At 35.4% G+C, this 15584-nt stretch overlaps 1 protein-coding gene across 8 annotated transcripts in view; it reads right to left on the reverse strand.

The window, feature by feature from the left end:
• ARMC8 (armadillo repeat containing 8) overlaps positions 1–15584 on the reverse strand; it is a 105369-nt gene that overhangs the window by 65437 nt on the left and 24348 nt on the right. For 6 of the 8 annotated variants that reach the window (XM_069473184.1, XM_069473187.1, XM_069473189.1 and 3 more), the window contains 4 exons: positions 7040–7111; positions 5505–5647; positions 5303–5400; positions 1469–1561 (listed from right to left, as the gene is read on the reverse strand). In XM_069473184.1, coding sequence (XP_069329285.1) covers positions 1469–1561; positions 5303–5400; positions 5505–5647; positions 7040–7111 — 406 coding nt within the window. The remainder of the gene's footprint in view (positions 1–1468; positions 1562–5302; positions 5401–5504; positions 5648–7039; positions 7112–15584) is intronic. The other 2 variants (XM_069473186.1, XM_069473191.1) reach the window with 1 other exon arrangement.

Genomic DNA, 15584 nt, shown 5'->3' on the forward strand with positions numbered 1-15584 from the left:
TTCTCATAATTCAACAAAATAATCTGACATGTAGTTATTTTTCCAGGTCCAATTTGCAGTAGTACCCTTTTGGGACTACTGTGGTTGTGACTAGTACATGCTATACTCTCTTGAACACTCAGGAACAGATGCTGAAAGATCTTTAATGAGGCATAGAGTTCTGGAGTATCTCCCTCTACTTAATTGCCATGGCTGGCTATAAGACATCTTTTTGTTGTTGGAAAATTCTAGACCTTGTTTTTTTGAGTTCACTTTTAGAAAGTGAATTATAACAAAACCATCATTTTCTTAGAGCCCTTCTTTGCCCACCTCAAAAGATTAAGGGATCGTTTGATATCCCTGGTCCTATGAATTGGTCTACACACTGTCAAAGTAACCCAAGAAGAGAAACTTCAAGGATTTTTGACAAAAATCTTAAATTTTAAATGTCTTAAATAGTATTGAATAGACTGTGATAATCAGCTAGGGTTTGGGAGGGGGTTTGAATGTTTAAATTATAATGTGGAAGGCTCCTGAAACCAAGTGATTTCATTTTCATTTATTTAGGAAGCTGTTCTAAAATAGCATAGTCCTATGATCCTCCTACTTTGGAATGTAGATGTGCTCTTCTCTTATCCTTTCTTACCTATAGTTCCCAAAGCTCCTCATTTGGTGTTTGTATTATAAATGATAACAAAGTGAGTAATGCCACTCTGAAACACAGAATCACCAGAAGATACTCAATTATTTTGTTACAAGTTAGAAAATGTGTAGTGATTAAGAAATATCTCAAATAAATAATCACACATGGTTATCAACAAGAGTACACTCAATATGTAATCTATGAAGCAAAATAAGTAGTACTTCATAGCACTCTTCAGTTTAGTTTTGGGACCTTTTAATAAAAGAAAAACTTAACAATGAGAAGAAAAGAATCTATTTCATTTCTCCTCATATGAGTTCGCTTAAAACAGTTTCCAACAATGTGGACACTGAGGATGTGGGGAAACAGTCATGATAATATGCTGCTGGTAGCACAAAATAGTACAACCTTTATAAAAGACAATGACTCAGAAATTCCATTTCTTATAAAATGTCTTACACACAAGGTATTTGTTGCAGTGTTATTTTATTATATAGTAAGACTGGAAACAAACTAAACATCCAACAATAGAGGAATGGTTAAATAAATTATCTATCTATATAGTAAAGTACTATGTAGTTGATAAAAAAAAAAAGAATGAGGGAGCTCCTTATGTACGGATATGGACTAGCCTTCGAGATACATTAATTGAAAATTTCAAGGCACAGAACAATATATGTGGTATGCTGCCATTTGTATTTTTAAAAAAGGGAAGAAATACATACATAGGTCATAGGTCTACTTGCATATGTATAGATTATCTCTGGGAGGATACACAAAGAATGTACTTCTCTTAAGGGCATAATAAGACTTTATATTATAGAGAACATTTATTCTGGTTCTTACTTTACAGCAATGTGAGAAGATCTGACAGATGTACTCCTGGGTATAACGGGACCTGCTAAGCAGTGCCATGAGGTGCGGTATCACTGTGGCATCCTGGAGTTGAAGGGAAGGAGAGCACAGCAACAACAGAACTTAGACACCATGAGTACATCTGACAAAACATTTCCATGAGCAGATATATAGTCAAGCCTCTTATCTTAATGACAGTAAATCAAGTCTCTTTAAGGAACAGAGGAGAACAAAAGCAACATAACCATCAAAACTGTCCAGGCAAAGGACAAGGAAGGGACTTCAAAATATTCACCCTGATAACAAAATATGAAAACATGAAATTCTCAATATCTCATCCATAAATAGCCTATATCCTTACAATAAAACTAAATCATTTCAATAAGACTTGACAGATATCAGTTCTAAAACCAAAACGTGAGGTAACTAATAAGATACCTACTAAACAAATAGTTTATAAGAAGGAATTATTGTATAAAAATAAAACTTGATAATTTTGATCTCTGAGATGTTATGGTAAGCAATAGGAACTACTAACAATCTCTCATAAAGACTGTAGTAAGCTATCTTCCACCTGCACAAGATAATTTATATTATTAGCAACTTCTCACGTATAGCCCACTCTGCCTATTGGTAACATTTAATGACCTACCCTGTGGTATAGCCAAAAAAAAGAATCAAAGAATCAACCCACCTTGCTGCAGGGCTAATTTCCTTTTAATTAGAGTGCAAAAGGCATTAAAGGTTGAAAGGGGATTTTGCCAGAACCACAGATGGAAAAGGAGAGACTTAGCTCAAGCTTCCTAGTCAATGCTGTCACTAGTCCTAGAGCTATTGCTTCTCAAGTGTGAATGTGCATTTGCAAATTCCCAGGGTATGTTCTTAATGTACAGATTCTGATTCTGTAGGTTTCGGGTAGGACCTAAAAGTCTGCATTCTAACTAGCTCCCAAATGAGGCCAATACCACTGGTCCATAGATCACACTTTGAGAATCCTCACTAAAGACAACAGAGGGCAAGGAAGGAAACTTAAAAGAACATCTTTGTTGGGATGAATAAAACTTGGAGTTTTATTTGGAAAGAAATGAATGCCCAGGATATATATAAACTAAGTAGGAAAACAGAAGGCTGCTGATTCCCTATAAGTAGATTCTCTTCCCCCTGCTTGTTAGTATAACCCTCTGTGTTGTCACAAGCAGTTTAAAAACAAAATGAAAAATTTATTTAGAAAACCTCAAAGAAAGTCAGGTACTAAATGCACAGAAAGAAAAGAAAGAGAGAAGATGAGAATGTCAAGTGGAAGGAGGGGAAATAGTGATTCTACTGGCAGAAGACAGGGAAGCAGGTAACAGCTAAAACAGGACAGGCAAATTGAGAGGTAAATTTAAAAACCTTTATTATGCTCCTAAAGCTATTTCCATCTCTTCCTTTTTTCCATTGGTCTCTCATTCCTCAGTTTTCCTCAGTTACAATAGTCCCATCCCATTTCTTCAAACCCGTCCCCTTTCTGCCAATTGTGTTTATATATCTATGGTTTACAGATAATTAAACAAGGCAAAGAACAATTATATAATTTGCCCAGGCTAGGTACGGTGGTTCACACCTGTAATCCCAGCACTCTGGGAGGCTGAGGCAGGAGGATCACTTGAGGCCAGGAGTTCAAGACTAGCCTGGGCAATCCTATCTCTATAAAAAATAAGAAAAAATTAGCTGGGTGTAGTAGTGCACACCTGCAGTCCTAGCTACTCAGGAGCTGAGCAGGTGGATGTTACAGTGAGCTATGATCGTACCACTGCATTCCAGCCTGGGCAACAGAGCAAGACCCTATCTCTAAAAAAATTAATAAAATAATTTGCCCAAAGTCACCCATCTGATAAACAGGATTTCAAACTAGAAATGGTTTGAAATTTCTGACAGGACTATCTATATCATCTCTATTTTAGTGCCTGAGTTGCTATAACAGCTGGCTTCTACACAATCCAACTCAGAAGTCAGTTAAACACACTGAAAACACTACTCTGTCAGTTATCCAACACTTTTCATAGATTCTTTACTATCTCTGAGTTATAAAATCTCTGAGGCATAAAATTGAGATGTTTCATAATTTAGATTCTCTCATTGTCTAAATTTTAACCTCCCTGGGTCTTAATTTTTCTCATGTAAAAATGTTAAGTTGGGTTAGACCAGAATTTTCCAAACTGTGCAGGTCACGAATCAATTTTGAGAGTGAGGAGAAAGGAATTAAAATAGCTGGCCAGGACCAATTTCTCCCCCTGGTGTGGGATTAGAGGTTGGTGAGAAACTTCCAAGAAGACAGGTGATAGGTTTAACCTCTTTGTAAACATGACAATATGACCTCTAGAAAAATAGTCTGATATTCACTAAGAGAGTCCTCTATGGAATGTTTTGAGCAGGATGCTTACAGTAAACCAGTAATTCTCAAAGAGAGAAGTTTGACCATTGACCAGCAGCATATGAGTTACTGGCAAACTTGTTAGGAACATATTAATAAATTCTCAGGCCTCACCCCAGACTCCCTGAATCAGAAACTCTGAAGGTAGGGTCCAGCAATCCATGTTTAACAAGACTTCCAGGTATTTCCAATGCATGTTCAAGTTTGAGAACCACTGTAGTAAACAATTTATGGATTTACAATTCATGACTCCCTGAAGAATGTCACATAAAACTCTGAGGTACAAAATCAAGATGTTTCATAATTTAGACACTCTCTACTATGGTAGGTGACCCATAGATCTTACCTGCAGATCTTATGAATCATTAAGGGTCACAGTAATGTGTGTCTTATGTAGGAAGGAGTGCCTAGGGAGCCACGTGACATGTCCCCTTTTCATACTTGCTTTGCCTATGCCTCTTGATTACTTATATTCTTGAAATATTCATAAAGTCTGATTCTGGGTAAGACTTCTGATTATGTGTGTACAGTTTAACAATCTGATTCTTTGTGTTGGCTCAGAGAATCACAACCAGCGTTTTTTTAAAAAATCTCACAACAGAAACCAGAGGGCATCACATTTGTGGAATTGTGTCATGAAGCCCGTTTTGGGACACACACACACACACACACACAAATATTCACACATGTGTATAGTGGGGCAATGGAAAATCTATTTCTTACTGTAAATTGTGGATAAGAGTATTTCAAAAATATTGGCCTAGTTTTCAATAAGAAAATCCTATGTAATCAACAGATAAAAAGATCCCCTCATAATTCCTGAGGCTTCTGAAAACCACCAACTGACTCCAAATATCTTTGGATTCTCTCAAACACATCCTCTGCTTCCAGCCTGGCAAGTAAGCCTCTTGCAAGCTGGTTCTGGGTCCAGCTTTCCAGTTGAAACTAACAATGATACCCTTCCCACAGTAGACTATTCTGCCCACCATACTTGCATATTCTCTCTTACACAGATCCTTCCTAGACTGGCCTCCTTCCTCTCTACTTCTCTAAATATTATCCATTATTTAAGGCCCATGTCAAATCTTAGCTTTGCTACAAAATCTACTCTGCTGGACTTTAACATAAAGTAAGCAGAATTCATCACTCACTTAGCATACTTTGTACATAGGAACAGATAAAAATGGGTCTTTTTTTAAAAAAGCTTGTAAATCCCTCAAGGTCTGAGATTATCTTTCACTTTTTTACAAAGCTGAGAACAATTTGATATTTGCAAATAAGCAAGAACTCAAATATTTCTTGACACTTTCTATATAATACAGTTATGATGAGTTTGGAAATGCTAAGCAAATTAGTTAGGAGTAGGCTGTTAGTGAAATGTAACTAATGACTCAAAAACATCTAAAACTCACTGTATACAATAGCTCCTCTGGAGTGACAGGACTGGTGAAGATGGTACGCAGGCATCTGAGGCAAGCTTCAATGAACTTCAGATCTGGGGACAGCAGTCCTATTAAGGGAAATTAGATTTATGACTCATTCTTTCAACCAGTATTTAGAACACTGCAAACTGATTCTAATCTTTAGTTGTACAAAAATGGCTTCCTTACATACCTTGCAGTAAGGCAGGGATAATATGGCAGTCCAGTAGAGACTTGACATTGTTTTCAGTACCCATAGCAAGACTTCCCAACACCACTGCACACTCAGTTTTCAACTCTGTGCTTGAGCTTTCTTGCTGAAGCAAGTACAACAATCTAAAAAGAAGGAACTTGATAAACAAAGAGACTAAAAAACTTTAACAAAAGTAAATTAATGTAACAAAAAAGGGCTATGCATTCCACATACTAAAAATATAGTTGGCTGAGCTTATTTGAATCCCACTGGGAAATGGATATTTGTTTATATCATCTGCTAATTCAATAAAGAAACATCTGAAAAAAACATCTAGAGGGATTTTCTTCATTTTGAACAAAAGGACTATCATATAATCTCATTTTATCAAAACTGTAAATCTGAAAGTTGTCCACAAGTGGTTTCTGTAGAAAGAACAGTTCCACAGTCCATGTCATCTTGCTGCTTCTTAGTTTCTTCAGAATATGAAGACTCTTAATGCCAAGTGCTGCCCCATCTTCAATTCAAACCAGAAACGGATCTGAAGCCAGAGCAGTAGTGCAGAGATTGCAGAGGTCTAGCCAAGGGGAAATATTCAGAGAACTTGTGCAGCTTTTCAAGCCAGGGAAGTTTTCGTTTTTCTCCGATTCTCCCATTTGGGGAATGAAGAGATCCTCCCATTTCCATTCCAGCCCAGCTCGCCAAACTATTATTCCCTAAACTCCAAACCTCCACCACTTAGGACCATCTCCCTTATGTACTAAGGTAAGACCCTCAGACTCCCTAAAGCTCTCTTTATATATATTCAACACAAATCCTCTAAGAAAGGCTTCTGAGACCTTTATAGTTACTAAAGAATATATTTGAGGTCAGTGACATTAAAGACATTAAAACCATTCATCCCATATCAAAAGAGAAAATAAGAGAGGAAAAAACCAAAATATTAAAAAATTCTGAATGAAAAACTTACAGCAATTGCAAATAAAACTTAGTTCTAAGTAGCAGAGTTATAAAGGAAGTCACATAGCTGTCACTGCCTGCCCAAAGGAAGCTTTTTAGGTCATCAGAAGAAGAAATCAGACTTCCTATGTTAACTTAAAAAATAGCACATCGTAAAAATGAGAAGTTGAAAAAAAAAAGGCAGTATTAAAAACCAAGCAGGGTTTTTTCCGCTTTTAAATTCACAAAGGCCCTGGGATGCCTAATAAATTATCCACTCACACAAAAACTGCCAGGGCTCTAAAGAGATAGAGAAGAAAGTATCAGGTTGGTACACATTGTTTATGTACCCAACAAACCCCTTCATTGCCCGGTCAAGGAACTTCCTGAATTTCCAAAAAGTATTAATACATTCACTTCTTATTCCATTCTATTTTACTTCATATGTTTTTTTCCTTAGAGATGGTTCAGATTCTTCAAAATATTTAGTATTTTAAAAATAGGACAGACAATACAGGGTCTTATGATTGAGAGTGAGAAATACATTAGAAACATAGTATGACTGGAAAAGAAAAGGGATGAGATAACAAACAAACCTTGGAACAGCTCCTAAAACAATGAGATTGGCTTTCTGTTTGTTGTTTCCAATTACAGCATTTTTCATGTCTCTGCATTCAGGGGAAGAAAAAAGTAAAATACATTTGAGACATCACTGAAAAAAAAATCAAAGATCAACTCATTCCACTTTATTAGACAACATCTCGGATTGGCAAGTACAGAAGTTAATGACAAAGTGTCAAAGCATTAACCCTTTTGCACCTGGAATACTTAAGAGATAAGTACTTAGAAAGTGTGAGTGATCACATGAGCTGTAAACAGTTAAATAGTACAGAAAGCAGGAGATATTCTGAGTACTAGCAAAAGACTTCCAATATAGAACTGAGTTCTAAAAAGGATATCTACCAATCCTTTGAAATACAGGCCACCTTTACACTCTCAGTTCTGGGAGTGGGGAGTTTAACAAAAGGGAAAAAAAAAAAACAGTCCACAGAACATATCTCCTTGTTTTGGGGATTACTTTGTTTACTTTTTCCCTCTTTTTCTGACTTCTTTTAGACTTTCTTACGATTCTGTTTTATCACCCTTATTGTCTTACCAGCTGTACCTCTCTGGGCTTTGCTATCTTTTTAAATGGTTGCTTCAGAATTTTCAATATAACTTCTTAAATTTATCACAGTCAATCTTCAAGTGATATTATCCCATTTCACATTATTATTTTAAGAGCCTTACAACTGTATATTTCCATTCCCCCACCAATTCTTTGTGCTGCTGTTGTCATACATTTTATTTTTAAATTTGTTAGAAACAACATAATATTTTGTTACTATTTTTGCTTAAGCAGCTAATTATCTTTTAAGGAGATTAAAACATAACAAAGAAATCTTTTATATTTCTCAGATATTCACCAGTATATTTCATTCTAGCTACAGAGTTCTATATTTCACCAGGAGCAAAAATCTACTCCACCAATTCCTGGTTGGTTCCAAAGGACACGTGGAGAAAAAATAAATAGCTCAAAAAGAAACCCAGTACTACTAACAACATGTTTTAAAAAGTACTTCCCCTAATTGGTCAGTACTACTGATTTAATACAGAACATGAGAGCATGGTTCCATACAGCAATGATTCTCAAAGCAGGAAGGAGAGCATTATAACCCCAGAGGGGCATTTCAAAAGTTTATGAGAGTGTCTAGAAATTTCTAGCCACAGTTTTATAGACAAAAAAACTTAATTTTCACATGTGTTTTAAAACTTAATTTTTCAGTATTGTACCTGCCATGTAAACAAAAGGGAGATATACTTTTTATCAAAAAAGCTATAATTCTGGACAATCAGATCACCAGCACAGTGGCACTCACAGTATATGAACTGTCAATACCACATGTCTATATTAGACTACATTTGCAGCTCTTGTACTCACATTAGTTCATTACGTTTTCTAGTGTAGTGAGGCCTAAGCATTTATATACTGAAACATTATAAAGTACCCTCTTTTTTTATTTCTCTTTTATATTACAAGCAGGGAAAACATATTACTTTTGGAATTATGTCTGTGAGTAGGTTATAATTAAGAATTGAATTTCAGGATAGTTATAAGGGGCATTTACAAAATATTTATAACAAGGGAAAGTTAGGTCTGATAGTGCTAAGAATATCGTGACATAGCCTTGAAATTCTTAGCTCATTCATTTCTTTCATATCCCAAAATAAGCTCCCCTAAATACTCCTTTAGCATCTCTTTTGACTTTACCTCTTCTAGGTAGTGGTGCTCTATAATACATAGGAATTCTTTGCCAATCTTGAAAATTAAAATCCTGATAAAGCTATACAGTTGGCAAAACATGATCTTATAGAAAAACAGAGGAGAAAAGTGTTATTTTAAAAAATCAACAAATAAATGTTACAGTCGATATATTTCCAATACTAACCATATTTACTGGCATTAAAAAACCTGGTAATAATTAACCCTTTTCCTCAAATACCTTCCTCAGTTATGCAGAAAAACACTGCAACAACTAGTGATGTGCTAAGCAGATTCTTCCCCACAAGTTTTTGAACAGCATTTTGTAAGTCTTGAGTCAAACACTGAAACTGTCTGGTCTTTTCTTCCATTAGCTCAGTGTCTAAGGGTAGGTACTTTTTTCAAGGCCTGATCTCTCTCTATATATAAACTATCCCTCAGTTCTATATGGTTTAAAAGAAATAAGTAGCAATTTATTTTTGTTTATGGGACTAAATTGATGAAGTTTACTAAGGTTTTTGCCAAGTTCTGACACATGACTATAAAATCATATCAGCACAATGGCTCACACCAGTAATCCCAACACTTTGGAAGGCTGAGGCAGGAGGACTGTTTGAAGCCAAGAGTTTGAGACTAGCCTGGACAACATAGCAAGATACTGTCTCTAAGAAGCATTAAAAAATTAGCCAGACATGGTAGCATGCACCGGTAGATCCAGTTACTCAGGAGGCTGAGGCAGGAAGAAAGCTTGAGCCCAGAAGTTCCAGGCTACAGTGAGCCACTATACTCCAGCCTGGGGGACAGAGTGAGACCCTGTCTCAAAAAACAAAAACAAAAACAAAAACAAACACTATATGATATCAAAGCTTCAGTTAGCAAAGGGGAGTAAGAAATTGTACATCTAAGCTCCTGCCTCCTTATGGATGCCTGCCTACTGTTTTCTTCTTAAAGGCTTAGTTCCTAATCATCAGTTTATAGACCCCAACCTAGCAGCTTATCATTTACTTTCTTTTTTTCAACAAGCCCATTGTTGGGTATTGTCATTTACTTTCTTCATCTTCCCTTCTCTTAACATGTTCTGCCTATACTAATGCAGCACATTCATCTCTCCAACAGCTATTTATTTAGAATCTATTTTGTGCCAGGTGCTGTTCCGGGTATTCTCTCTATTCTGGAACTCCCAACCCTAATATTTTCCCAGTTTTCTTACTCTCCATTCTTCCTAACCTAGGTAGAAATGAGGTGTCCCTACATCACCATAGTAATGCATTCCAAACATCTGAAACCACACCAAACTAAATTTTTTATAGACGAAAGCAAACAAAAACCCCTCCAAAACCAATTTTCTAGTTCTCTTAATAGTTTACAAAAAGGACATGAAGGAGCCAGACTATAGCTACCGTAAATGCACACTACAGAGAACACAATTAATAAAATGGACAAATGTCTAAAGAAAAAGATTCTTGCTCTTGTTTTAATACGTGGATATGCCTATGCTATATAAGGAAAAAAGATGTTCATAAATTCTATTCATCGGTACTATAAAGGAATGCTAGTGTATCATTTCTATGAAGAGTTAAAATTGAAAGAGATGATAATCATCACATATTTCCATCTTTAGCAGAGCTGAGCACAGTATAGGCTGAATTAAGGAATCAATTTCAGAGGCAGCAGGAACTCAATAGTCAGCAAAACAGATGAAGCTTCTTTCAGTTCCCAGAGTGTTCTTTTTCTCTCTCTCTTTGACTCCCTCTCTCCCCACTCCAACCTCTCTCATCTCCTTATCCCCTCCTCCCCCTCATATCTTCCCCTGGCTAACTTTACTCATTCTTCAGGTCTGAGCTTAGATGCCAATGTCACTTCCTCCAGGAAGCATGCCCTGATACCCCCAGGTCTACATTAGGTGCCCTCTATCATAATATACTCATCATGTTGTTAGGAAAAATGTCTGTCTCTTTTTGAGAGGCAAGAAAGCCAATCTGACCTGGAAATATCAGAGAAGTTATTATCAACAGATCATTAATTATAGTGATTCTAGAAAATGAACCACACAGAAATCCATATTTTTGTAAAATCAAACTCACAGCTATCATCCAAGATGGCAGCACAACAAAACTATGCAAGATTTATGTTACCTTAAAGTTTACAAAGCATTCTGTATCTACTACTTTATGTCATCTTCATCACAACCTTAAGTAGTACTAACCCTGTTTACAGATGAGGAGGCTACAACTCAAGTTTAGAACCCCATATTAAATGACAGAGCCATTCACAACCCATGTCTTTTATGCCAAGTGTTTTTCCCATTACCTCCAGCACACCAGGCATTTACAACAAACTCTTGGAAAAGACAAATGAATTTGGTAAATTCATTTTCTTTTTCCTCCTGTTTCAATTTTACATGTTTATACAAAATAAAAGTATTTCTAATTTTTAGTCAAACATCCTTTTCCCAGGAGATCAAAAGAACATAATCTCATGCTTACCAACTTTTAAATGTTGTGGGGGGAATGCCCTACTTACATTCTACTGAAATTCAACTATTAGTTTTTGAGCTCAGCATACAGTGCTAGGCTCTAAGGAGAACACAAAAGCACCACACAATGAGATGCGTGATCTGAAGAGGTCACAATATTCTTGGAGAGACAAAAATAACACTAACAATGTAAGGCAGTGCTATATTATAAATTGAGCACTTATAAGGCTAAGAAAAGTAGACAGTAAATAAGTTTAATAGGTTTAGAGGCAATGATACAAACTAAGATGAACCTTAGAAAATGGCCAGGACTTAGATACGTGGATGGGGAGGGCAAAAGGAAAAGCCATTCATAGAAGACCATACTAGAAATGAAAATGGCATGTTTCTGGGGCAGTAAAAGGAGGCCTGATTGAAAAAAAGGTACACTTTAGGGTGGTATGAAACATAAGTTAAAAAAAATGATAGAAGAGATAAACAAAAGGGGGATAGATTAAGAAACAATTATGGTTTTGATCATAGAAGGAACATGAAGGAAGCAGTTACTAAGAAAGATAGCACTGAATGTGAAATGGATTGGAAAGCTGATAATACAATACTAGAATCAAGAGGGACAACAAAGTGGCTGATGTCCCCCACTCAATGGTCCCAAGATCCCCTATGCTTATCATTATTATAATACTCACTAACCAAATTATAGTAGATTGTCTCTTTAGTTACCTGACACCTTTATTAGACTTTTGGATACTCCAGAGCAATGACATTATTCATCCTTATATACCCCCATACTAGCATAATACCTGGCACTAGGAAGACACACAATAAATGTTTGTTGAAGGAATTAATCAGTCCTCCCAGGTATCTGGTTATGTGAGACTGATTAGGGTAGCAGCCATAGGAATCATTAATACAAAGGACATTTTGAGGAAGCAGTTAACAAGACGATTTATTCAACAGGTATAGGAAATGTGATATGTGACATGTCTTGAGTAACTACTTCATGTCTGGGCACCTAGGTATAGAAACCATTTGGAGGAGAAATCCCTTAGCAAGACAAGGATCTATCTTGACTTTAGACACAACAAATTATCTTTGAGGTGAGATACGAATATCCAGGTAGAAAGGCTAAAAACTAAACCTTGGGGATATCTCATTCTTTGGGGATGGAAGAGGAGAAGTCAAACATGCATTTGTCAAAGAACATTTTAAGCTTAAATCTAGCTAGAATCTTAAATTTGCACACTAATAAATGGACTTTAGAAGTACCAACTTTTACAGAGAGGTTAAACTTTCTACTTCACTTACTTTCTTTGCTTTGAAAGAGAGTAATTTTCATATGGTAGATAAAAAAGACTCAAGCGGTAAAACATGTACAGTGCCGACCACAACATATATCTAAATTAGAGCATTATGAGGGTGATCAAAACCAAGACAGAAAGTAAAAACTAAACATTTCTATTAACACAACATTAATAGGAAAAGTAAAAAAAGAATTGGGATCTAGATCTTCTAGAGAAACAGTTTCTGTCAATCAAGTATGAGTGTAGTTATTTGTATACCGTCAAAAATAGCATGAATTTTAACTGAAAACCTAATATCATCTAAAAATTATCTTTAAAAGTATTAAAAGCTGGAGCCCCGAGCTAAATATCAATTATAGACATGCTTCACTGAACAACAAGGATGTGTTCTGAGAGATGCATCGTTAGGTGATTTAGATGTGTGATCATTACAGAATGTATCTAAGCCTACTATGCACCTAGGCTGTGTGGTCTAGCCTATTGCTCTCTGGCTACAAACTTGTATAGCATGTCACTGTACTGAGTACTATAGGCAATTATAACAGAACGGTAAGCATTTGTGTATCTAAACATAGAAAAAGTACAGTAAAAATAATGGTATTCTAATCATAAGGGACCACTGTGGCAGATGAAGTCTTTGACTGAAATATTGTTATGTAGCGCATAACTGTGTATCATTTTTCATTTTGAACCAGTATTATTTTTTGCTTACCTGAAACAGCTCTTGTTTGGAATGTTCTATATTCATTTTTGGCCTAATTATTGTGAAGTAACCAAAAAACACAATGGATACTGAAAACTTCAATCTGAGTATAAAGTAAGACCCACTTAGGAAAATTCACTGCTCATAAGACATTCATATATAAAATAAGGGAAAAAACACATATTTCGGGTAGCTAGGATAAAGCAACATGGTAAACAACTTATAAAATCATTTGGACTTTGAAAATTACAAATATACTGCTCTGTCCCTATAATTATAATTATTACAATGTTTTTGGAGAACAGAATGTATCCAAATATCCAAATGAAATAAGCTTTTGGTTATCAAGTATGGTCAGGGAATGAGGAATATTCACACTCTAATTAAAGTTACTATTGCCATAATGATGATCTATTATTCAAACTGAAGTTATTTTTAACATAAGGCTCTGATTAAGGAGGCACTTGAGAAATTTATAGTGAATTTCAGCTAAGTCAACTTAGGCATTTACTGGATATCAACTATATGCATAAACTGAAAAGAACTGAGAATTGGCAGTAATTTAGTTCAGTCTTATAAACAAATTACTCTGTGATGTAGATTTTTGGAAAATATGTAGTTTCAAATACAGTTCTGATTTGCATAAATCATGAAAAATTTACTGTAAATATTTAATCTTCTTTCCATAGCATCTTATGGTTCCTTAATAACAAGTGAATACATAATTTTGAAAATTAAACACTGGCTCAGAAATTAGATATTTATTATATTTAACTTTTTGTTTTATCTATATATGATTACAAATCACCTTACATGCTCCAAAAATGATAAAGAGTGCAATGTAATGACTGTATTAACAATAAATGCCAAAATACTTTTGTAGCATACTAATTTTTTTATATATGTAATCTTTCCAAAGAACATAAGAAATGTTAGAATATTATACAACAATATGGAAGCATATAGTTAGGTGGTTTATACATATGAAAAGATATATATACATATGCATACAAATATATACGTATTTTTGATGTTCAAAGTTAATATCACATACACATACATATATAAACAGTTTGCAGGTAAACACTATGTCAATTTGATTTAATAATTTCTGGATAATTCTGTCCTCTGTTTTAATCATATTCTCTGAATTCTGTTTTGGAATATATAGTTTGTTTTTTTTTTTTTTTTGAGACAGAGTCTCTCTCTGTTGCCCAGGCTAGAGTGAGTGCCGTGGCGTCAGCCTAGCTCACAGCAACCTCAAACTCCTGAGCTCAAGCGATCCTCCTGTCTCAGCCTCCCGAGTAGCTGGGACTACAGGCATGCACCACCATGCCCGGCTAATTTTTTCTATATATATTTTTTAGCTGTCCACATAATTTCTTTCTATTTTTAGTAGAGATGGGGTCTCGCTCTTGCTCAGGCTGGTCTCGAATTCCTGAGCTCAAACGATCCTCCCACCTCAGCCTCCCAGAGTGCTAGGATTACAGGCGTGAGCCACCGCGCCCGGCCTGGAATATATAGTTTTAAGAGTCAGATCACTTCATTACATTTGGTATTAAAGTCATCTTTGTATATGTTTTCCCATAACATTTTTTAAAATAATTGATTAAATATCTTTTAAACAGATATTTCTTTTTTAGGATATTTCTTTTGAATTATCCTAAAACTTAACCCTTTAACTTAAAACTTCTTAAAAACCTAAGGCTTTATTTTATGAGAACTCATATCTTTAGCTCATGCAAGACAATGGGACCTGCCTATATTCTACTGAAATCAGAGATACATAATTTCCTGAAACGAGAAAATTAAATAATTACTATCAAAATAAACTCATGTCATCAATACATTAAAATATTTCAAAAGACACTTTAGAAATGAATTCTTGGTGAAAACCATAGAATTCTACAGCATCGACAACTGCCTGACTGAATTCACTAGAAGTCTAGTTCAGCTTTCCGATTCTATTCAACTTTGAAACTACAAAGCCAGCCACATTTGTTTAAATCATCTTCTGCCTTTCAACATAACGATATCAACATAGGACCACATAAGGTTATCTGCTGATCTTTTCATTGAGAATCACTAATGTAAAAAACAGACCAAGTGCTCTAATTTAGATGTGATAACACACACACACACACACACACACACACAATGTTGAAGTAGCTTCATGATTTACAAAAAGAGTTGAAGTTATTCTTCAACTATGAGATTTAATATAGCTGAACCAATACCATAATAACTTCACCAAAAAATGTCCTGCAATTGTTTCTTCAAGTCACACTCAGATCTCCACAATAAAGGAAGCTCAGAATTTGTAATGCAGGGTATTTTATCTGACTCTCTGTTGTTGTAG

The sequence above is a fragment of the Eulemur rufifrons genome, chromosome 7, assembly GCF_041146395.1.
Source record: "Eulemur rufifrons isolate Redbay chromosome 7, OSU_ERuf_1, whole genome shotgun sequence".
In the NCBI taxonomy this organism is placed as follows: domain Eukaryota; kingdom Metazoa; phylum Chordata; class Mammalia; order Primates; family Lemuridae; genus Eulemur; species Eulemur rufifrons.